The 24,694-nt window shown below is 41.7% G+C and overlaps 1 protein-coding gene across 1 annotated transcript in view; it reads right to left on the bottom strand.

The window, feature by feature from the left end:
* The window catches only part of col7a1l (collagen type VII alpha 1-like), a gene marked incomplete at both ends in the record, with an annotated part of 70,328 nt that overhangs the window by 33,512 nt on the left and 12,122 nt on the right, over nt 1-24,694 (bottom strand). Inside the window, 48 exons of the mRNA XM_084447762.1 lie at nt 15-50; nt 146-184; nt 290-325; nt 416-433; nt 625-687; nt 802-873; nt 963-989; nt 1,213-1,257; nt 1,502-1,567; nt 2,458-2,496; nt 2,593-2,655; nt 2,794-2,832; nt 3,555-3,626; nt 3,990-4,025; nt 4,437-4,514; nt 4,655-4,690; nt 4,909-4,968; nt 5,268-5,339; nt 5,750-5,782; nt 5,901-5,936; nt 6,041-6,076; nt 11,758-11,793; nt 11,967-12,011; nt 12,111-12,146; nt 12,259-12,318; nt 12,499-12,570; nt 13,406-13,432; nt 13,663-13,758; nt 14,021-14,092; nt 14,257-14,301; nt 14,722-14,748; nt 14,873-14,953; nt 15,672-15,740; nt 15,861-15,893; nt 15,999-16,016; nt 16,331-16,411; nt 16,690-16,877; nt 17,295-17,438; nt 17,837-17,960; nt 18,214-18,353; nt 19,185-19,469; nt 19,765-19,911; nt 20,249-20,368; nt 20,554-20,700; nt 21,140-21,277; nt 22,004-22,153; nt 22,381-22,494; nt 22,707-22,862. Of these exons, the coding sequence (XP_084303888.1) occupies nt 15-50; nt 146-184; nt 290-325; nt 416-433; nt 625-687; nt 802-873; nt 963-989; nt 1,213-1,257; nt 1,502-1,567; nt 2,458-2,496; nt 2,593-2,655; nt 2,794-2,832; nt 3,555-3,626; nt 3,990-4,025; nt 4,437-4,514; nt 4,655-4,690; nt 4,909-4,968; nt 5,268-5,339; nt 5,750-5,782; nt 5,901-5,936; nt 6,041-6,076; nt 11,758-11,793; nt 11,967-12,011; nt 12,111-12,146; nt 12,259-12,318; nt 12,499-12,570; nt 13,406-13,432; nt 13,663-13,758; nt 14,021-14,092; nt 14,257-14,301; nt 14,722-14,748; nt 14,873-14,953; nt 15,672-15,740; nt 15,861-15,893; nt 15,999-16,016; nt 16,331-16,411; nt 16,690-16,877; nt 17,295-17,438; nt 17,837-17,960; nt 18,214-18,353; nt 19,185-19,469; nt 19,765-19,911; nt 20,249-20,368; nt 20,554-20,700; nt 21,140-21,277; nt 22,004-22,153; nt 22,381-22,494; nt 22,707-22,862 (3,653 nt within the window). The remainder of the gene's footprint in view (nt 1-14; nt 51-145; nt 185-289; nt 326-415; nt 434-624; nt 688-801; nt 874-962; nt 990-1,212; nt 1,258-1,501; nt 1,568-2,457; nt 2,497-2,592; nt 2,656-2,793; nt 2,833-3,554; nt 3,627-3,989; nt 4,026-4,436; nt 4,515-4,654; nt 4,691-4,908; nt 4,969-5,267; nt 5,340-5,749; nt 5,783-5,900; nt 5,937-6,040; nt 6,077-11,757; nt 11,794-11,966; nt 12,012-12,110; nt 12,147-12,258; nt 12,319-12,498; nt 12,571-13,405; nt 13,433-13,662; nt 13,759-14,020; nt 14,093-14,256; nt 14,302-14,721; nt 14,749-14,872; nt 14,954-15,671; nt 15,741-15,860; nt 15,894-15,998; nt 16,017-16,330; nt 16,412-16,689; nt 16,878-17,294; nt 17,439-17,836; nt 17,961-18,213; nt 18,354-19,184; nt 19,470-19,764; nt 19,912-20,248; nt 20,369-20,553; nt 20,701-21,139; nt 21,278-22,003; nt 22,154-22,380; nt 22,495-22,706; nt 22,863-24,694) is intronic.

Genomic DNA, 24,694 nt, shown 5'->3' with positions numbered 1-24,694 from the left:
CTGAAACTGCTTACCCTTATGCCATAGGCCTCAAACATGACTTCAATGTCCTGGATCATTGGGAAAGATATGTTGACAAATGATGTAGGGTTCATCCACCAATTGAAATATGAATAAATATGTATGTAATATGAATACAAAATACCTTCATTTCAGTTGCTCTGCCTGGGAGACCAGCATCACCCTGTGGAATAGAAGCCAGTATAAAGCCAACACAAACAAACATCTTCCTGATTAATTACTTACTGTACGTTAAACTGCCCCTTCAAAAACAACATCAGTTCTTTACCTTCTCTCCCTTTAAGCCCATCTCTCCTTTGTCTCCCTGCACAAGAAAAAAAAGGTAATGAACATTGTGATGTACTCTTAATGTGGTCAACGTTCAGTCGAAGTATATAAAGCCACAATTTCTTACCTTGGTCCCTGGCGGACCCTAACACAGGAACAGGGGAGCAGAGAAGGTGACATGTATTCAGAATGCATGATGTAAAGCCCATTCCTCATTCACACGAGCCTACAAACCCACATCTATGCATGCAGGAATGTGAACCCCTTTGCTGATAGTCATGCCCGTGTGCAGACCGAAGCGTGCTGCGTGTGCAGAGACTCAAAGACTGAACTGACCGTAGCTCCCGGAGGTCCCATGGGCATGGGGAACGCCTCTCTCAAATCCTCTATGCTAGCACCCTGAGTCAGCAAGGAAGACGGTCAAACACAGTATCTACAGTATCAACCCCAGACCCCAAACGTCCACTCCATAATTAATCAACACCACAGGGATGTTAGTTTACTGTACTGTACCTCTTGTGTAACTAGGACTTGTTTCCCAGGCAGCCCCGGAACTCCAGGCTCTCCTTTACCTCCATCTTTACCCTGGAGGGGGGGGGTGGTATTAATATCAATATGACTCAAATAACATTGTGTAAAGGAATAAAGAATACCAGCATATATCAAGTACTTACATCTGTGCCTGCTCCTCCTTTATCGCCCTAGAGGTTGAGAGGACCAGTCAGCATCTTTATTCTTCATTATTTATACTAGCAGCTGTATTACCTTTGCGTGCAGAAAAACACACCTTTTTGCCATCATCCGCTTTTAGTCCTGGCTGACCCTGCAAAAAGCAACAGAATGAGTACCTATCTATAATGTGGATGAAATGAAGAAGTAGTAGCATAGTTTTGAAACAATGACAGCGTGTTTAAGAGGGCTTACGTCTATGCCCGGGGGACCTCTCTTTCCATCTATCCCAGGTCGTCCCTGCATATCATGAGAGGAAAAAGATCTCACCCACAACCTACAGTAACAGTAGGGGATGAGCTCCCAGAAGCATCAAATCAGAAAAATCATATCACTATTGTAGCCTTTATTGTATTTCTACACTTGTAAAGGAGACATTTCTCAATGTGATTCTCATGCTTTATGTCGAATAATGATAATAATAAAAACAACAATAACATATTTTCAGTGTCATTGTCATTTTTGAGAGTGGAATCAGACTCACTGGGCTTCCGGGTAAACCAGGCATTCCAGCAATCCCCACTCTGCCTTGGTCCCCCTTCTCTCCTCTCTGCTCACATACACACACACACACACACACACACACACACGGACACACATGCCCAATGAGTTTTCACCACAGCGTTGCCCTTCGTCACATACTGTACCTACAGTCTAATGCAATTCACGGGCAGAAAATATACAAAGAATACTGTATCCAAGTTATATATTTGTAATGAATAGTTCTGATACACATGATGACATCACAGTTCTCTGAACTGCATCAACGGAGCGTGAACATCATTGACCCAGGGTAAAATCAATCTGTATGGGCCTACCGTCCCACATCGCATTCTTCTGTTCAGCTAACAGACCCTGAACAGCTTATCAGTCAACCAATCACCTGATCATGCTCGTCCATGTGGCCAATGCCTTATGTGATCAGGTGCCCTAGAGCAGGATAGAATAAAACACAAACCTACTGAACCAGAATAGTTTGTGTTCTTGCAAAACATGTCAGTGTTGCACTCACTGGCCCTGGCTCTCCCCTGAGTCCACGGTCACCCTGCAAGGCAAGACATCTTCATCAGCCTCCAGAATCGTCAATATTGAACAGATCTACTGTATCTTCAGTCCTACTTGCCTGGCCAGTCTTTGAGGAGAACCTTGAGGTTCTTATTATTATTATTTTATTTTATTTTACTCAATGCAACATTTTATAATAAAGCAATGTTAAAGTGACAAGAGAGCTATGTCCAAACCTTGGATCCAGGTTGTCCTGGTAACCCATCCACGCCATCCCGACCTGTCCCAGACCCTCCCTGAAAAAGCAGACTATCCATATGACTACTGCTACTGGAATATAATGTATCATTATCAAAATGTGGCACTGTACATAAATGCCTTTGGGCCGCAATGATACATGCAAAACAGCAACCAAAGCGTAAGAAATGTACGTACCCCAGATTTCCCAGGAGTTCCTGGTTTCCCTTCAGGACCCTGTGGAGAGAAAAACAGGCCAATATTTTCATTTCTAGTACCAGCAGCTCTCTGACCTGTAACTCCTAACCTTTGACCTCTAGGTGTGGCACTCACTCTAGGTCCAAGTAGACCTGTCTCCCCCCTGAGGCCTGGTTCTCCAGGCTCTCCTTGTTCACCCTGACCAGACAAAAAAAATACAATTGTCACATAGAACAGATTGAACTAGACTATAAAATAATGATACAAATTCAGTTCATTCAAAAAGTATGTTCATGTTTTTTAAAAAGAAAGAAAAAAATCATCCAGGCACAGTACCTTGATTGTCCTTGTTAGAACATTGGTGTCAGAGTTGAACTGCATTGGGGAAACAAACAATGAAACTGTTTATTCTAATTTAAGAGTAATCTGATGACACATTTCTAAAACAAACCCAAAGTAAAGTGGATATTTAACCAAATGTATCCATCCAATTCCCTCAATGTGTTTTTCATGTCCCATTAGTGTTGGATCAGACTTCTCCTCTGGGGTTGTGTTTGTAAAAGATGGCTGAGCCGAAGCAGAGTGGTGACGACTGTCTTGTGGCTACTCACTAGCGCTCCTCCTGGCGGTCCTGGTTTTCCCTTCAGAGTGGACGCCACGGGAACAAAACAGGACAAGGATGGCCAGTCAGAAGTGTTGAGGGAAATACTAGACCCACTCAAGCCGTGATAAAGCAACTTAATTAATGCACATATCAAACTCACATCAAATTAGAAACACAAGAGAATTCAAAGTTTTGATATGACAGTTGTGAAAAGTTGGTAGAAGTTATCAATGTGAAACATTGGCAGTAATGCAGTCAACATCATCATCATCATCATCATCATCATCATCAATGATAAAGTTTAATTGTGAGTGTTATCATGAATGTCAACCTACAGATTCTCCTCTCTCCCCTTTCTTTCCTTCAGGTCCCTGAAACAAAAAGCAGTTTGTATCTCTGAACGTCACAAACTAGGAGACGGAATTCTAGTGAGCTACTATTGTTCAGCAAACAAGTTACATAAAGATATTAGTCAGATCTCAAGGGCGCTCACTGGCAGACCAAGTTTCCCAGAGTCCCCTTTCTCTCCTGGGTCTCCTGGTCGTCCTGGTAACCCCAGTGGGCCCTGCAGTCGGAGTGCAGAGTGAACATCCAAATGTAAAAGTGATTCATTCCATCACACGGCAGGGTGTATTCTGAAGAGAGAGGTAGTGTTTCTACTAGAGGGCAAGACTTTTACCCTGATTCCTCTCTCGCCAGGCTCACCGGCTGGTCCTTGATCAGTCTGAAGAAAAGGTTGTGACAGTACTGTGTGTTAAGAGGCGACACAAATGGGCGGCGATTTGAAAGTCTAGCGGAATATACAAAGTACTGAAATGCACCAGTATCAGCCAGAATAGGCACGTCTAAACCAACAGGCTTTAATGGACTTATGTACATAGTGTGAGCAGACAAAATTTGTGGCACTGTACTGAGTTAGAGGACTCACCCTAGACCCTGGCTCTCCTTTAATGCCTGGTACTCCCTATAGGAAAAGACAAACAAAGAAACTAAGCAAGGCGCTACTGATACTTTTCAAAGCATAACCCATTTTTGATAGCTGCCATCTGACATTGCATTTAGACACATTGTCTGTGATGCTTCTGGGATGGCAGGTTGTTTGGGGTCTTTCAGTCTCATACAGTTCACTATTACCCCAGATGACCCAGCAAAAAGCTTGTGTCTAAGGGTCACTTGTTCACATGGATCTCCTGATCTAAAAGAACAACCAAACACTTATCAACAGCCTCTCAGGCTCGCTCAATGGCCTCCAAACGTATACCACCACACGCAGGGTCGATCATCAACCATACTCAAATACGCCCATACACACATACACACTTCCTCACACACACATTCTTGTTGTTTCAGTAACAACCACTCAGGATTTACTTACATCTTTACCTCTAAGTCCTGGTGCTCCGGGATTCCCTGGGAACCCAACGGCCCCTTTCTCTCCTTTTCCATCCTTCCCCTATGAAGATGGACACAGCCTGCAGTTATTGATCACTGGTTGATCCACTATGTGTGCATGCTGTTTCTCATTACCGGACAAGCTATTACAATGGCCACATTGGAGAGCATGTGGGCATGAAATGTACTGAAGTTACTTACCTTGGGTCCAGGTTTCCCAGACAAGCCAACATTTCCCTGAGAGGATAAAAAAGCAGGGTAAAACTAAATACATGAATGGAAGGCATACAATATACAGTAGGCAAACACACTGGTTAATTTGCTAAACAAAGAAAAGTTGACAATTAGGTTGTCTGCAATCATGTTATGCTCAGAACACTGATTTATGGTGTGGTGATAAAATAGAGTATCAGGACTTTAGTATGGTATCCATTTTAGGTAATGCATCAGCTCACCCTCTCTCCATTCTCTCCCTTGGGCCCCTGCTGGCCAGGAATACCAAAACCAGGACTGCCCTGCACAGAGCCAACAGACCAAACATAACCATCAGCAACTTTACTCCTCAGTCACAACGTCACATTGTGGGATTGTCTACCAAAAGTCAGGGTATATTTTGGCGAATAGTAGTACATTGACTACCTACTGTACTTTAAATGCAATTATTGTAAGTCCCTTTGGATAAAAGTGTCTGCTACTGTAAATGACAGTAATATAATATAATTTAGAGGAACACAGTTCCAGATGTCAGGCGATTCTTAGCGCCCAACCCTAGAGAAGGTGATGGTCAAACTTTGACGAGGTTATTCAGTTTTACCTTTTCTCCTTTGTCCCCTTGAATTCCCTTGACCCCTTGAGGCCCAGAAGGGCCAACTGGACCAACATCACCCTGAGAAACCAAACACACACCATCAATACACAGAACACTACAGCGACTTGTTATCAACGGACGCGTAGTATTGTCCCACACAGTGCCTGAGCGGAGCAATCAAGAGGGCTGATTCAACTTATCAGACAGCTCTAATACAAATAAAATCTTAGCAATCACCAACTTTTAATGATGCACTGGGGACTGGCTGATGAGCTGTAGTGTATTGGGGGTTTTCTCCCATCCTAATTTGAGGGTCGCCAAGTGAAAATTTTAATGATTTACTGTTTTGGTGACAGGCAGACCTAGGGGACTGGTGTAAAAAAGGAACCATACATGCACATCGCTTGTGTAGCCATACTAAGTGGTTGCATGATTACACAAGGAAATCATTGATAAAAGAAAATAAAAGAAAAAGAAGGTTAACTTACTCTGGCTCCCTTCTTCCCTGTTGGACCAAGTATCTGTTAGGGAAAACAGAGAGGATGATACACTGTACAGTGTTTTATTATGCATGAAGGTGCATGTTCACTACTTATTGATATTTAACATTATTGATGTTAATTTAATGTAATTAACTACCCCTTTTGCTGGGTCACCAGGGAGTCCTCTTTGCCCCTGTAGTATAGGGATTAAGGAAATAAAAAATAAACACAGAGGCGCGCACACACACACACACACACACACACACACACGTACACACACACAGCAGGAACACTCACATTGTCACCCTTTTGTCCATTCGCTCCAGTCAAGCCCTGCAAAGTGAAAGGGAAAACACTTTCAGCCTCGTGCCAAACTAACCGAGCACATACATCCGCATTTGGAAAAAATATATATAAATATTATTACAGTATACTTATTTGTGTATGTGATACACCCTTGGAATCCCATGGTTACTACAATAAAACTATCATTCAATTTCAGCAACTGTAAAGCACCAACGTCAGAGGTACCAGCTAGATGACCCTCTACTCTTCATCATATTTCTCTGGATTAAAAGTTGGTGGTGCGCAACGTTTCAGACAGACCATTAGGAGTGGATACCTGGTGGAATCCTGGGGCTCCAGCTCAGCTTTCTAACTAGCCCACTTCTCTTACAAGAAGCCCAGCTTGATCATTATCAGCTTCTCACTGAGGATCCATCAAAGTCAGGGGCCTCATGCAATGCAGTGCTTTCGGTGCTTTTAGTCAGTGGTGAATCAGAAAGGGCATTTCTAATTTGGAGGAATGAGTCAGTCCGAACCGGAGGCTAAAATCCGTGGCTGGACAGGAGGGTGGGCACAGGTGACAGACCGCCCGGAACTAATCAGAGATGGTAATTTCCCTAAGGTACACAAACACACATGCACGCACGCATGCACGCATGCACGCACACACACACACACACACACACACACACACACACACACACACACACACACACACACACACTACTAGTAAAGATCCTAGTGGTCAGGGATTGTTCAAAGGAACTTTATGAGCATTTCATGGTGTGATCTCACAAACTTGAAAGAAGTGTCAAAGCTCAGGTACTGCAAACTTCAAGTGAGAATGTGAGAGTTGGGAATGGGGTTGTCTACATAAGTTCTAAAAATATACAACAGAACATACACTATTCAAGCCTGTTTGAGCAGAAGTGAATTGTATTGTTCATCCAAGCATAGACCTATAAGAGGTGGAGGAACCTAATGAGTACATAATACTTACTGTATTATATATGACTGTATTTATTTATATATTGTGATAATGTGATAATGTTTGATTTTCCATTTGTACTGTATGATGACTATGTTGATTTAGCCTACTTGCTTCTGTATAGAGTGGAAGACATGAATTTGTGTGTTCATGTGGTAGGCTATGGGTTAATTTTACTCACTCCTCCTTCTTGTCATCTAGCCTATAGTAGGGGGGATTATGTGAAAAATCGTTACGTGGTGGATAAAAGCACCAAATTTGTTACAGATGTCCCTTGGGTGACCCTAAGACATCCTAGACGGGGTGCCCCTAAAAATCTCAAACAGGAAGTGAATTACTGACAAATTCTAAATGGCCGCCCAAACTGTTGACAGTTTACTGAAAAGACGCCTAAATAATCTCATATAAGTATAACATTTTATACACATGTCCCTTGGATGATCCTAAGACATCCTAGAATATGTGCCCAAAGATGTCTTTAACAGGAAGTGAGTTATTGACAATATTAAAAATGGCGACCTAAACTGTTGGCAATAGACTCAATAGACACCTTAAGACACCTAATGAATCTCATAAAAGCATAAAATTGGACACACATGTCCCTTAGGTTATTCTTAAACATCCTAGATGGGGTGCCCAAACAAACCTCAAACAGGAAGTGAGTTATTGACAATATTCAAAATGGATGCCTTAACTGTTGACAGCCAACCAAAACACACCTAAAGAATAAAATAAAAGCCTAGAATTTGACATAAAAGTCCTTTAGGTGATGCTAAGACACTGTAAAAGGGTTGCAGAAACAAATCTTAAACAGGAAAGAGTAATGGACAATATTCCAAATGGCCGCCGAACTGTTTGTATTTGACCTAAAATACGCCTGTGGGCCCAAATGACTGTCGAAACAGTTGCCAATTGTAGCCTACTATGCTTTTTGGCCCCGCCACCACCCCCCCTCTGCGGAGGACAACTTTATTTTTAAATCATCAAATTTGAATTTGAGTAGGCAAGTGGTTTCTCTGTCTTCTTGTTTACCTATGCACACATCTACTTATTTTTCACTCATCATATTATTTTTACTGTCATTTTAAACATTTTCACTATGATTTAACTGTTGAAAGAAATGTAAAGAAAGAAGTGGGTTGTTGAGGAAATCCCAAATGACTGTCTAAATAGATGCCAATTGTGGCCTAGCCTACTATGCTTTTTTGGGCCTGCAACCCCCCCTTTTTTTGTTTTTGTTTATTTAAGTAGACCTATAGTTTGTCTTAAAAAAAAGTTACCTTTGCACACCTACTTATTTTTCACTCTGCATCTTCTGTTTTTTTTATTTTTATTATTATTATTTTATTTTGTTTTTCATTATTTTTGCAATTTAAACTTTCTCACCTTTTTGCATACAGGATCTTACTTATTTTGCACTCTTTATCTTATTTTCATGTACACTTTGTTTTCTTGTTTCCATTTGCACTCTAGGCAATACATGGATGATGTCTGCATCCTCTTATTTAGGCTATATTGTAATTTATCTTGTTTATTTTGCACTCTATTTTGTCCATTTTGCAATCTGAGTCTTCTTTACATTTACACTGTTTTCTTTTTTATACTGTACTCTTCCTTTATATTGCTGTCTTGTCTCATCTTATTTATGTTGTGCTCTGTCTTGTTCATTGCACTGTGTTCTTTACATCTGCACTTTTTCTTCTTGTTTACACTTGTATAGGCTACTCTGTTCCTGTCTGCATCAACTCATTTATATTGTAGGCAACTCGTCTTGTTTATTTAATGTGCTTTGTCTTCTTTACATCTACACTGTTTTCTTTTTTATAGCCTACCTGTGCCTTCATATTGCTGTCTGCATCAACTTATTTATGTAATCTTTTAATTTTGCATTCTTTTTTCTTTATATTTACAGTCTTGTTAATGATTGCACTATGTATCTTTTTATGTTGCTATCTTGATTGCTATCTCTATTGATTCGGTCTTTGAAATGAGTCTATTAGCTTAACGTTAACAGTTATATAATGTTAGCAGGTAACGTTATGAATATCTGTGGTTCACTTTCTAATTTCCCCAAACATTGGTGGAACCGGTGATTTTGTCAATGTCCATCTTGATTTGTTTGATAATTGCTGAAATTTTAAGTCAGTGAGGTATAGTAATTTGACATAGCTAGCTAGCTAACATTAGCTAACCTAACAGTAGCTAACAGTAACGTTAGCTTGGCTTAGCCCCTGAATGTTTCATACCAAGAAGCGCCCCTGGTGTCAGTGTTTACCACAGGTTCTGATTCTATTTTTTTAACCAGGCTTCATCCATTGATCGGATTTCTGTGCCCGAAATTATGTAAATTTGCACACTTTAGCTACACCATGCCTCATTTGCATATTTAAACAAGTTTTCAGAAAAAATGTAATGCTAAGAAATATGGCTCTAATGTATGTAAATCATTGGTACAGTTTCATAGTGATATCTATTAGTTACAATTTTACCCTTTCACCTGCAGTGAGTTATGCCCCAATAGAGGGCTTGATCTCTGCTTACATGAAGGTTTTCACAATATATAATTTATGGATAATCGTTCCTTGGGTCTTTTAAAAGTGTTTTGTAGCAATTATATACATGACATTTACAATATCACTCAGAAAAGGTTTTATTTGGAACGTCCTCTCATTTTGATATTTTTTTAGCCTATATTTGGTGTTTTAAGCTGTTAGAAATGTATTTGAGACATGTTTCATGGGTTACTTTGGGTGAATATGTTAATATTAGTCTATTTACTATACATGTGAAAGTTATAATCACCACAATCATGCAAACTGGCAGGATTATATAACCTTTTAGCAGGTTTTTTTCTGGTGGCCATTTTGGATTTTCCATTAAAAACAGCCTTTAGTGGGTCAAATTTTTGGGCACATCGTCTGGAATTGTTAGATACATCTTAAAGAGGGTGTATGCCAAATTTGGTGCTTTTATCCGCCGCGTAACGATTAGGTCAATTTTTGGGGATAATCCCTCCTACTACTATGAGCAACAGGCTCCAATCAAGTGAGGAGTATACTATATATGAGCTATCAATCAAGTGAGGAGTATACTATATATGAGCTATCAAACAAGTGAGGAGTATACTATATATGAGCTATCAATCAAGTGAGAAGTATACTATATATGAGCTATCAAACAAGTGAGGAGTATACTATATATGAGCTATCAATCAAGTGAGAAGTATACTATATATGAGCTATCAAACAAGTGAGGAGTATACTATATATGAGCTATCAAACAAGTGAGGAGTATACTATATATGAGCTATCAATCAAGTGAGGAGTATACTATATATGAGCTATCAAACAAGTGAGGAGTATACTATATATGAGCTATCAAACAAGTGAGGAGTATACTATATATGAGCTATCAAACAAGTGAGGAGTATACTATGAGCTATCAAACAAGTGAGGAGTATACTATATATGAGCTATCAAACCCATATGAGCTATCAAACCTATGTGCTGTAATCACTCTGAAGAAGACACTCTTGTTGAAACGTTAGTGGGTGATCTTGTGCTCCAATAGAAGTTTTCTTAAAGAGGATCAGTGTGCTCCTGTGTACTCTCCTTTTGGAAACTGCTGGTCGTTAACTGAGAGCACCAGTCCTCATCTCCTCAAGAAGGTTTTAGCCCTCAAACTTTCACAGACATAATACTTACTGTCAACCCCTGCGGTCCCAAAGCCCCGACCTCTCCTCTGTCTCCCTGTAGGGAACAAAACCACGTCAATACTAATGACTCACACACTCATATACTCAGGGCCGCTTCTACACTGCACCGACAGGATGGGCAGTCAGAAATATTAGTTGGGCAATTGGGAATAAGCCTACATTTTTTAAATGTAACAGTGCTGTCATGTTCAGTAGTTTTATAGTGATTTTCCTTATCTAAATGCACTTTTCCTCAGCTTCCTAATCAGCTCACTTCTCTTACAAGAAGCCATTTTGATCATTATTAGCTTCTCACTGAGGATCCATCAAAGCCAGGTGCCTCATGCAATGCAATGCTTTCAATCAACCGGGAATCAGAGAGGACATTTTTAATATGAATGAACAAGTACGAAGCGAAGGCTAAAATCTGTGGTTGGACAGGAGGGTGGGCGTTCATCTAAGGCATTTCCTTACATCTCTGTATGAATACTAGCTAATTGTGAACAGGGTATGCTATATAGACCATTCAAAGTTGTGATTATCATAAATTCGGCTATGTTAGCCTTTCATGAAAGGAGGTCATACTCTGTATTGCAAATTAAACATTACTAATGGCTGGGCTACTCATGCATTGCATTGGAACAGAGAACATTCCTCTTGCTGCGTCTGTGAATTGGCAATTACTACACAGGTGCACAGTGACGTCATCCAGGTCTCAACACCACATTAAAACACTGGACTTGAGGTGAGGTGAGACACTTCACGTGGAGACAAGACAATCAGGACTCCCCTGGAGACACTGGGTGAGGTGGATCCAGCCAGGACACTGGGCACCGTCACTCTTACGTACACACTCTCTCTCTCTCTCTCTCTCTCTCTCTCTCTCTCTCTTCCCCGAAGGAATAATTTCTAAAGCCATTTAAAGCCGAGTGATTGACCCCCAAGCTGAAATAAATGGATTTTCTCTCTTCATTTTGATGAAATACCAGCCACATCTTTTGTTCTAACGAGAATTAAAGAAGAAAGAGGCATATGGGTTTAACTCACTTTATCCCCTTGTTCTCCCTTCAATCCCTTCTTCCCCTGCAGATAAGAAGAAAGCATCTATTGTCAATCTTTTCACAAAAAAATCTCTTGCCTTAAGCAATGTTTTGGATTGTTAGCGTGATACAAGATAAAGAAAATAACTGTGACGTTAGCACAATCTCCTCCTCTTTCGTATACATTCAAGTGGAGACAATGAGGTGTATGCATACCCGTGCCCCCACAGCTCCCTGGACACCTTGAATTCCAGTATCACCCTTAAAATGACAAAACAATTTAATTTAGCCATTGGACAGTGTTCCTACAAATTCGGTTCATTTTGAGGTAAATGTCATCAAACGTGTGGCTCTCAGTACCTTTGGGCCTATAGGTCCCGACTGACCAATATTTCCCTGCAACACAAAGTTAGACCGTTGACAAAAATAAAACCGTTCACAATAGATTCACATTTTAGTTCACTTTACTGATCCATGTGAGTGATGTATCGGACAGAGGAGACTTTACCTTCTCTCCTGGCTCTCCAGGAGGACCTTGAACACCCTGGATCCCAACCCCCTCCACCCCCTGTGAAAAAAACAAACATAAGTAGTTTATGAAAACTAAATTATGTATAACAAACTACAGTATGGAGGTCCACAAACCTTCGACATAATCTCCATAAATTTCCGCATTCATTGTCAAATGCGCTTACTCAACAAGAAACGTACATCTTGCCTTGGTGAGGGAAGACATGCTAGCTCTTACCTTATCCCCCTTCTGTCCTGGAAACCCAGCAACACCATCAGCCCCAATAGGTCCAGGTAACCCTGCAACACCCTGGGTACAAAACAAGTACTCCATGAATGAGGACCCAGCAAGACCCAAGTGTACATGTTGAGAAAACCCCATCAGGTGGGATAGCGCCACTCCAAATTCCTCACCTGATGCATTTTTCTCTCCAGTATTTTCTTATAGTGGAGCACCTACAGCCTAAGAAGGCAACTAGAGGACGCACACCTGTTCTACCTCTCAACTCATGTGTACAGAACATGTTTGTGAAAGTCTGTACAGTGTTATTTATTTAATCGAGATTGTATTTACAAAATTTCTATTTCTATGCATTTTTGTAGTTTGATAACTTTCTAAGCTTGTTGATACATAATTGATACAAACACATACAGTACACATATGTATGTACTTTGTTGTCCTTCTAATGTTATTGTGACTAAGTAGAAACAGACTGAGCCATATCAACAGCTTAATAGGACACTTACATCTCGGCCATTGTCTCCTTTTTCTCCTTTCTGCCCAACTTTCCCACGTAAGCCCTTTCAAAAACCAGAAATAACACATTGTGTCTATTTTTTACTTATTAACAGACAGTCTCTGTTTGATGAGCTTCATTATACAAATTGATGATATTTGTTAAGAGTTTGTTAAGTATTTAAAAGCATAGTTGATCAAATCTTATGATACAAGTTTAAAATGCAGTAGGTGAGACAAATTAATCTCATAACAATTACATTTGACAGTAAATGACATTGTTAGTTTGGTAAATTTTTAATCTAGCTTAATGAATATCTTGGCTGATGAGGAAAAGAAACAACTCTGCCATCACTGGACAGAAAACTAAAACATGACCCCTGACCCTGACCCCTGACCCCTGACTCACCTTAGCTCCTGCCTCTCCAACTTCACCCTGCAAGTGAGATAGGAAACACAAATGTGCACAATCATCATGCGCTATCAAACTCACTATGATTGGGACACATACAGTGCTCACTTTAAAACACTAATACTGAACATACATGTTCATTCTATTGAATGTCATACAATAAGTAATTTACAATAACATGCTTCAGCCTGTGATCTACAGTGTGCAGCTTTGTAAGGACAGTGTTTAGTATATCACCAGCATGTTGATGTTACCTTGACAGATATGCCAGATAATCCAGGTGGTCCTGGCTGTCCAGGCAGACCAGGGGACCCCGAGACTCCCGGCACGCCAGGGGCACCCTGGGGACCCTGGAGCACAAGTATGATGCTCACTAACCCTCACTTCATATATATTCAATATGTCTAACTCTATGTCTCATCATTACCTTTTTGAAAGACTCAAAGTGATACTATATAACTTATTCTGTGAGAGTAGATTCAGTTTATGTTTGTCGCATGGAGGTCCGTGACTGATCTCTCTCGATTTATCATTGCAATATCCTGTAGAAATATTTAAACGTTATAAATATTTATATAAAATCTTCCTAAACGGATTGCTCTGAGTACTCACAGAAGATCCTGGTTCTCCCTTCCGTCCAGGGACTACGTTCTCTATACCCCCCATAACATAGCCAGGCTCTCCCTGTGTGGAATGGGTCAAAGTTCACATGTCAAGCATGTACAACACATGAGTTGGTTTCATAAGGAAATAGATTTATAAACAGACTGGTGCCGAGTATAAAAGCAAAAATCTATCAATCCCTTCAATGTCCTTGCATGGTTATTCATCTGTGGCATTAGACCTACCCTCTCCCCTCTCTGGCCTTTAGGTCCAGTGATACCAGGAGGACCCTGTGGTTACAGTTGGAGAGAAGAACACAGCATACAGAACTGTACATCAGACTATTCACAGCGGCATTCACAGCGACTATTCATTTACAATTAGAATTATTATTATTATGATGTGTGATCAAATAAAGAGTACACAAGTTAAAGACATAGATTCCGGCATCATCTTTCATCATTGGTATGAGTCATTCAGACGTACAAAACTATTTTAGCTTTCAGGAACAAGATGAGATAGCAACATGTTCCCATGAGTGAAGTGAGTCCACTGCTCTGGCAAAACTAGCTAGGGTATTACTCCAGAGAGAGTTGTTTATCATACACAGTTTGTCCATCTGTTAACTGTATGAGGCCTTTGATAAACTAAATGTCATCTTGATGATATTCATATCTCATATTCCTGATAATCACTGCATGCGGACTTACCATATCCCCTGGAATCCCTGGTGTACCCTGAAACAAAGAAGCCACTTAATTACCATGACATTGGCATGATTCATTCACATAAGTGCAATACACCATATCAGATAATTAAAGTGTTTATGTTGCTCTTCATTACACTGTCCAGGCTATTTACCCGTTGTCCAGCAGAACCCGGCGGCCCAGTTCTACCAGGTCGCCCTGGCAACCCGGGAACACCATCTGTTCCAGGACGTCCCTGTAAAATGAGAAAATAATGGTCTGTGACAGAAACAAATGACAGTAGCACAACAACAACAACAACAACAACAACAACAACAACAAAATCTGGCCCACATGCCAACGAGTTATATCATGGCAAACTGAGAGAGGAGTCGCTGGAGCACTCTGCAATTAAAGCCTTTTATTGGAGGTGCAGAATGAGTGACATGTCATGATGGCCTGATGAAGATGTATTGACATTGAAACCCCACTTTCCCCACTTTCAACGTCACTGAGGTAAATCTTTGTCAATCATGTCCTACTCCTGAGAAGCACCGGTCAGCCAGCTACAGTTGACGTGCAGCGAGATCGCTTTATTGTTGAGTTATATCATGGTTGAGTCTTTGAACAAACAAAAAATAATTTGATATCTACTCATATGGGGTAAATATGTGTGTTCTGTTCAGTCCATATCTATGTAATATGCCTATGATGAATACAAAAATACATCACAATGAACGAATAGATGTTTCAGCAACACCTGGCCCCATTAGGTGGTCTTGTCACCAAACATTCTGATACTCTAGCTGCCATTTTGATGACGTATGTTTTATGTTGCAGAGCATCCGCTTTGAAAAATAAGAGATCAGATATACGAGAACAAAGAATGCATCCTGACCAAGAGTATACGGTATAAAATTAATAATTAGATGCCAGTGTTTTGTGTGACTGTGTTTGAGCACGCTGCCTCCTACCCTCTCTCCCTTCTCCCCTTTGGATTTGAAGGAGAAGGGGTCGAAGTCTCCCGAGTTCTGCTTGAGTCTCTGTACACAAACACAAGTCATCACATTACAGGACATGCTGAACAGAAGCAGCGTGCCTCAATGGAAATGAATGATACAATAACGAAATGAATGGATTAATGTTGAATGACCAAATCCTACCAGCTGCAGGCCTCCAGGACCACCGCCATCTCCCTGAACATAGAGGGAGTTAGAGAGAGTGAGCGAGAGACATACAGATTTAATCCCTTACATGTTTTGAATCTCCCTCAAATTGTCACAAAATCTAATTAAACTCACCCTTTCACCTTTCTGACCCTGAAAGTGCAAGATAAATTAGAACAAATCAATAACAAGAAGACTGAATGTTTGATATAATAATAATAATAGTAATAATAATAATAATAATAATAATATATTATATAATAATATAGCACATTTCATACACAAAGGCAACACAATGCGCAGTCAGTGGGTTCAAATAAGGACAGAGAATATTCATAGCAACGAAAAAGATGGTGTCCCTATGCTAATATCATACCATGTTGCTAATATAATAATATGTTTCAGATGATGATGATGTTGAGGAGGAGGAGGGTGGTGGTGGTGGTGACAATGAGGTGAACAAATACCTTAATACACTGTGAGGGACAGGGGCCCTGAGGTTTGGATAGTTCCTCAGGGTCGTCAGTGGGAGTATCCAGCTGGGCAGACTGATCAAAGTGGTCAAACACATTGAGTTAGCAGCAGTGACGTACTGTAGCAGGTCAAACACAGTCACACTGACGTAGAGCTGCATGTTTATCACACAAAACATTCCCTGGACATCACTAGCATGTTCAGGGAATTGCTTGCATGTTCGAAATTATCATAATTACTTGATGACACTGCAGTTACAAGCTTGATACACCATTACACAACACACTTCATGGCCGTTCAATAAGGAGTAAGGAGGTGGAACATAATCGTTTCTGGGAGCTGTGTGCTTCACCTCATCATGTGGCCTGAACTCTGACAGGAGCTCCTCACTGCAGATGTTGTTAATGAACTCTCTCTCTATGGAGGGGAAGTCGTCAAAGCTGCTAGCATAGAAGATGTTCTTGTAGTTAGCTGGGGATGCTATCTTCCTCAGCTCCTCCATGTCGGCTCTCGCCACTCCTATGGCCAGAACGCTCACACCTGGACGAGAGGAGAGATGAATGGATAGGGTTGAGGAGCAGTGCACATACTGGACTACAATAAAATAAAATAAAAACATGCAAATAAATACATGTTGGTGTGCGGTGCATCGAAGACATTAACAAGATATACACAATGAATTAAAGAGTTCTTGCAAGGTGAGGTAAGTTTCTTAAAGCTTGTGTATAATCAGTAAGGTCCATTGGTAAGGTGAGGTGTGTTTCTTAAAGCTTGTGTAAAATCAGTAATGTGAGCTAATTTGCTTGTGTATAATCAGTGAGGTGAGGTAATTTTATTGTGTATAATCAGTAAGGTGAGGTAAATTGCTTGTGTATAATCAAAAAGGGTACATTGGTATTTGTGTAGGTGAGAGGACACCAACAGGAGCCTGTGGGTCAGTAAATGTGGACAACTGACCGAGAGCTTGGGCTATCCTGGAGGGTGGCTCCACATCATCCTGGGCTCTGCCGTCGGTGATCAGCACCAGAACATGGGCCACATCCTGTCTCATCCCCAGAGATTCATGGAACAGCTCCTTCAGAACGTAACTGATCCCTTTCCCTGGAAACGCATGCCATCAGCGTACAGGGCAACCTTTCTTTCACATTACATGTATGAAATAAACATTATGTATGTTTCTCTACTCAGAGCAAATGTACAATTATTGTTTTCTTCGTGGAATGAGGAGAAAAGTACATTTGTTTCTTAGTGGGTGAGGAGAAAAGGGGTCTGTGTGTATGTGCATGTACATTAGTGTGTTTCAAAAGGGAATCTGATGTGAAATAGTATCTGATGGGACACTTCAGAAAGTGTTACATAGAAAATATGTTTTGAAAGGGTAAAATGAGAAAGATCAAAATAGGATCCCTTCATCAGTTCGTGTTCATATTGGAGGTAAATATTGGTGGTAGTTGATCACGAAGACTGTTGTTATTGTACGATACAAGGACGTCAGTAACCTGTTCTGGTGTTGCCTCCTCCGTATCGTACTGCTGTGAGAGCCCTGAGGATAGAGTTCCTGTCCTTGTGGTCATTAAGACGGAACTCGATACGAGGCTCATCGCTGTAGTGCACCACCGCTATCTGAGGGAACAAAGGTGGTTCCAAACAGTATATCTCTCAAATAACAAATAATAATAAATAATAATAAATAAATAATCATTTGTTTAATTAATAAAGCATTTTTCATTGTCAGACAGTCGCAAAGTGCTGAAATACTACTGTACATGCTTCCTACAGTAAGCAAATGAAACCACTTGAAAACAAGTACACCGTACTACAGTACTAATGCAAGCAGTAATAGTGCATTAGTACTAATTATATGAGTAAGGCTGACCTGTGTGGCCTGAGGGCCAATGACAGGAAAGTAGGTGACGATCCGGAACATGAAGTCTTTCAGTTTGGCAAAGTTGTTGGTGCCGATGCTCCAAGATTCATCCACCAGAAACACAATGTCTGCCTTGGCCTTCCCGCACACTAGAACAGACGCACGCTTAATCAGAAAAGTCACTGCAGTTCTTGAGTAAGAAGACAGTAAGTAAACTATTGCAAGACAGCAATGCATGTAGTCTACAGAATATGAAGTACTTCAGAGGATCAACTTGGTTGATTCCTCAGCTTGTGTTTTGTTTTGCACAATGTGAAGTATCAACCAGCTGAAGAAGCTGGTGAGGAAGGCCAGCTCTGGGCAGTTTGGACAGCCTGGAGGCCGTGGTGGAGAGGGGGATGAGGGACAAACTGAAGTCCCATCCTGGACAACCCCTCTCATCCCCTCCATGGAGAGCTGTGGCAGATGGGGAGCACCTTCAGCCACAGGCTCATCCCTCCCAGGTGCAAAATAGAGCGGTTCAGTCTTCCTTTGCACCAGCAGCCACCAGACTGTATAACAGTGCCTGGGTGCCCCCCTCAACCCCCCCCCCCCCCCCATGTTACCTGTCACTTTACTCTTTAAGTACTTTTACTCTTGTGTGTGTATTATTGTAGGTACTATATACATATACCGTATAATACAGTAGATCACAATAAAGAATATATACCTAGAGGATTACAAAAAATATCCATAAAGTATGTATAAAATATAGAATATATATTCATACATACAGATAGATTGTATAAATATATATTCTATATTTATTACACACTGTAAGTATATGTTTTGTACTATTCTATGTATATTCTTTATTCTGATCTATTCTGTACATTCTCGCTGCTGTAATGCGAAATCCCTTATCTTATCTTATATTGAACCAATTAAGTCAATTAGAAACACATATGTATGTACAGTATAGAAGATAGTTAGAATGGTACCTGGTCCTGGTCGGGCAGTTCTCTTGAAAGCAGACATGTCTCCAGTTATGGTGGTGATTTGGGGGACAGTGGCTGCAGCTGTCTTGGCCATGGTTGTTCTAGGTTTACCTCGGGGCCTCTTGGTGGTGGTGGTGGTCTTGGAAGGGAGTTTTTCGACAGGCTTGGGGGTGTTCCAGCTGGCGGTCTGGCCCACCGTGGTGTTGTTGGTAGTGGTGATCTGTGAGGGACGAGGCGCTGCTGTGGTCGACACAGACTGGACGGGTATCTGCGGTGGGTCCTGTGCCACTGAAAAACAAGATACGCAGAGCAAATAAACAAATCTAGAAGTTTACACATACATGACATATTCCTTAAATCAGAGCAGTTCTTTTTTATAACCAGCATAATTGATTTTTCTAGGTACATAATAAGCTTGTACAGTAAGTACATTCTGATAGTCTTTACATTCACTATGTACTGTAAATGGTAAACATACCACTAAAACCCGTATTGATGGTATAGTAAGCTGGACTCTGAAACTCTTCAGACAGATTCTCACATGGTGTGGTGTGTATACTGTACATTAGATGTGATAGCTAACCTATCCTGTGATAGATGGTGGTTACTGGACCCTCCACCTCTCCGTAGAGAGGCCTGATGGTGAAGATGTATGTTCTGCCATAAAGCAGATCACTGATCTTATAAGAGGTGAGAGCAGGACGAAGCACATCTGTTTTGGTTTCCAACTCTAAGGAGAAAACATATCAGAGAAAATATATAAGAATGTATGAATCTACTGTATTCTACAGTGCCAAAGGACTTTGAACATCACAAATCAACTTTTACTTTTTCAGTGAACAAGAAAAGGTGATCAGAGAGCAGACCTCCGCCCATGAATGCATTTTGTGGTTTTGTGCGTACAAGCAGGACATGTTTGGTATTGCTGCATTCATTAGGTAGAGAGCAAAAAAGTGTTCAAAAAATGAATGGAGGTGAATGGCCGGCCATGTTTGGGCAGCTCGCAGACCCACACCCTGATTTGGATCCGTTAAAGTTAAGTTGGTATCACGTGGCTGGCATCAGACCTGAGATGTGTCTCCAGGAGAGTTGGTACCCAGAAACCTCTGCAACACTGGTCCAGTTGAGGACGGTGCTACTGTCTGTGGTGTCCAAGGCTGCGAAGCCGTTCACTTTGGGTGAGTCCACTGAAAAGAAAACACACTTCATGAGTTTCTGTTTCCTCCTTCTAATCCATCCAGGGTTGATAATGGAAATTCTTTCTTGAATAAATGCTGTTTTACTGCAAAGAACATGTGCATGTGTGCCCAAGTGCACGTGTGTGTGATGTAGCTTGTCTGTAGACCGTCGCGTGATAAAGCGCAGTGCTCACACGTGCGTGCAGTGACCAGGGCAGGGCTGCCCTCCCGGCCCGCCACCATAGACGACACCTGGATCTTGTAGGCGGAGCTCCCCTGGAGGTTAGGGATAGTGAACGTGGTGGTGGTGGAGGAGACGAGCTGGGACTTCAGATCACCACCTAGACATTACATTACAATCATTTACAGTAGCAGATACTTTTATCCAAAGCGACTTGCAATAATTGCATAAATAGTCAGTGTACTACCACTTGCCAGAACTCAAAAGTGCATCTCCTTTCTAGGCAAGTGACTAAGAGCACAATCTAGTGCTGAAGCCAAACGCTTTGCAAGAGTGTGCAAGAGTAGCACAATAGCAAGATCTTGGTAGTACTTCTTGAAGAGTTGTACTGTAGGAACAGCCTGCATGTAATATCTAGTGCATTAATGGGATGAGAAGATTGTTCTTAAGTCAGACTAGTTGTGTCTGTATTCCATGTACTGTATGTGTCAGTGTGTGAATACAGTGTGTGTGTGTGTGTGTGTGTGTGTGTGTGTGTGTGTGTGTGTGTGTGTGTGTGTGCGTGCGTGCGTGCGTGTGTGTGTGTGTGCATCCCTCACCTAGAAAGGGGCTCCAGGAGATCTTGTATCCAGACACCCCAGGTGTTCTCCTCCAGGCCAGGGTGAAGGAGCTGACTCCGACGTCCACCACCTTCACCTCCCTCACCGCCTGGATCAGCTCTGACTCTGTCACCTCCGCTAGCGCAGCAACACACTCACATCAGATATGCGCAGTGCTGGAGCTATGTCAAGTAAACCAGGCTTTGGCAACGTTACTCATTCCATATCATAACTTTACGAACATTCATTTTCAAACCCTCGTTACACTTCAGTTTGTCAAATTTATAAAGAGCCAGAAAACAGGTACATCTCTGGATCTGCTCAAAAGTGGGAACTTTCCAAAGTCCATTGCCTTTGAAAGACAGAGCGATGAGATAAGAGCAGCCATGCCAAGTGACTCAAAATCCCACCACAGTGAGCTGGGGATAAAACACACATCACTGGTGACCAGAACAGGGACTAAATGTTACTCTCAAAGTACATGATCCATCAATCACACCAGGAAACTGGAAATCTCCCAGGCAACGAGAGGCTGAACCAACCACTTTCCCCTTTAATTACAAGATCTAACATCCACAGATGTGTGTGTGTGTTCTTTAAAAGGGTCACTGAGTAGCACACCAGATCACATACTGTCGACAGCAAAAGAGAGAAAATTGTGGATGTTATGCTTACTAAGTAATTATAAGTATACTCACTCCACCATAGTTGTGGAGGTGTGTGCGTGTGTGTGTGTGTGTGTGTGTGTGTGTGTGCGTGCATGTGGGTGTGCGTGTGTATCACCACACTAACCACAGCCTTTGACATACATAGAACAAAATGTCTCATTTCCAGACATATCCCCCACTCTCTGCTCCTATGTACCTGTGAGCTGTGAGAGGGAGATTTCTGGCCCCTCCGTGTTGCCGTAGACAGCGTGGATGCTAACAGTGTAGCCGGTGTCGGGGCTGAGGCCGTCTATGCGGTGGAACAAAACACTACGGTCCAGGTAACGAGTCTGAGGAATGCCACCATCTGTGTATGTGGAAGGAAAATATACAAAACATTTCTCAGAACTAAAGCCACGGCACAGCAATGCAACTACAGTACCACAATGCCCCGCAGACACTAATTCAACCACTGCATTTCTGTCACTCGCTAGGATTTTTAAATAAAATCTTATATCCTACTGTATATTAGACAGCAGTTTCAGCAGGTGTAACGGTCTAGAATACAAGTGTCAGTCCATGTCAGTACTGTACCTGAGCTCCAGATCAGCTTGTACTCAGTGGCTCCTACAATGGGACTCCACTCCACATCAATGGAGCTGCTGGTGTAGGAGGTCACCTTGAAGTTGGACACATATCCCAGAGGAGCTGAGGGGAGAGGGGACACAAATAACCCTGGGTCTGGTCCCCCGTAAGGAGGTTGTGTTTCATTATGTCGTAATTCTGTGTGGCTAACGGTCAAGTAGATGGCTGACCAGCAGTTTGGACCAGCAGAGAAGCGGTGGAGTAGACAGGAAAGAAACGGGTGAACTTCAGTGTCCTCTAAGTCTAACGTCATGGCAGGAAGACAGTTTACTCACAGGTGCGGAAGGTAGCTGTGATTCCTGGCCCTACCAGCGATCCAAACAGCACGTAGAGAGAGAGCACGTACTCCGTGTCGTGGAGCAGGTTCTTCGCTAGGTACTCTGTGGTGCTGCCGTTCAGAGCCAGCTGCCGAGGATCGCGACCCGCAAACTCTGTGACACATGATCATTTGTTTCACTTTATTTCATTTAACCAAGTCAGTCCTTTTGACATTTGATTTGAGGCTGGGCTAAAATGGCCATGCACATACGCTCGTGCTGTTTGGCCCATAATGAGAGGAGGACCACTTGAAATGATGTGGCAGATAATTAGGACATACAGTGCAACCGGAAAGTACTCACACCCCTTCACTTTTTCCACATTAAGTTACAGCATTATTACTAAATTGATTCAATTCTTAAAATAAAATTCTTGCAAATGTATAAAAAAAACTTACATGTACATATGTATTCACTCCCTTTGCTAATGTATGACACTCACAATTGATCCAGAAGGACAACCATCTCTGCAGCACTCAGGCCTTTATGGTATAGTGGCCAGACGGAAGCCTCTCCTCAGTAAAAAGCACATGACAGACTACGACTCTCCTACCCCCTCCCTACCCCAACCCCTGCCTCTATCTGAAATGTAATTTAATGTAATTTATTGCTTTATAAATGTTCTTAGCCGGTAGACAAACATACTCCAGGAGCTTGCTCGATCGCCTTGTTGAGAGGGGTCAGGGAAGAATTTTTACAGCTCACTTTTCTGGCCCCCAGGTGATACTGTTTTTTTGCTTCCCTCTGGAATATGTAGGGGTGGGACGTATGCCCACCTCCCTTGTTCTCTGTAAAGCGCATTGTGTTGCTTCTGGGTATGAAATGTGCTATACAAATAAAGCTTTGATTGATTGATTGATTGATTGACTCTCAGACCATGAGAAACATGGTCTAATGAAACCACGATTGAACTCTTTGGCCTGAATGCCAAGTGTCACATCTGGAGGAAACCAGGTACCCCAAATACAGGTGTGCCAAGATTGTAGCGTCATACCCAAGAAGACTTGAGGCTGAAATTGCTGCCAAAGGTGCTTTAACAAAGTACTGAGTAAAGGGTCTGCATATTTATGTACTGTATGTGATATTTCAGTTAGCCTATGTTTTTTTGTTTTTTTTAACATTTGAAAAAAAATCTAAAAAACATTTTTCACTTTGTCATTACGGGGTACTGTGTGTATATTTTTAAGGGATGTGAGCACTTTCCAGATGCACTGTAGCTCATTTATATAGCAAACCAATTCATTTAGCCTAATGAATTGCGATGCCTCTTACCTACGCACTCGATAGTACATCACTTCAATGTAATGCAAATCAAAGCCAGGGGGCGGTCTTTTGATGACTGCTTTCAAGCATCCCCATGCTTACATTATTAGTGTTGGCTATTTTTAAAAGGGTAACCCACCAGGGTAGAGAGAATTAGATCCAGCTCAAATATAACCTTGTTAATGCTCCCATCATAAAAGATGGATAGAACCATCCTCATCTTTCATCAGACTGTGATCAATTCATCTCTTCCACTTACACACATGCACAAATGCACACACACACACACACACACACACACACACACACACACACACACTCATTTATTTACACATCCCCCTCTTCCTGTCATCCACACACATGCACCAGAGACCTGTCTCCTCATTAAAAAAAGGCTGAATATTCCTTTTTCCTCTGGGTTAGTCTTTTATCAGGGGACTTCAATGGCAGCTGTCAGATCAGGGAGAGACAGGTAGGATAGCTGCCTGGCAGGCAGTCCAACGCTAGGGGGTGGCGTATCAAGGAGAGAGACTATCACTCGGAGGCTCTGAGAGAGTGAGGCACACACACACACACACTCTCTCTCTCACACACACTCTCTCTCTCTCTCTCTCTTTCACACACACACACGCACACTCTCTCTCTCTCTCTCTCTCTCTCTCTCTTTCACACACAAGCACAAA

This window comes from Borostomias antarcticus (assembly GCF_949987555.1).
Source record: "Borostomias antarcticus genome assembly, chromosome: 13".
Lineage (NCBI taxonomy): Eukaryota > Metazoa > Chordata > Actinopteri > Stomiiformes > Stomiidae > Borostomias > Borostomias antarcticus.
Note: the sequence above shows the minus strand (reverse complement) of the source record. Positions and strands in the feature narration are given on the sequence as shown.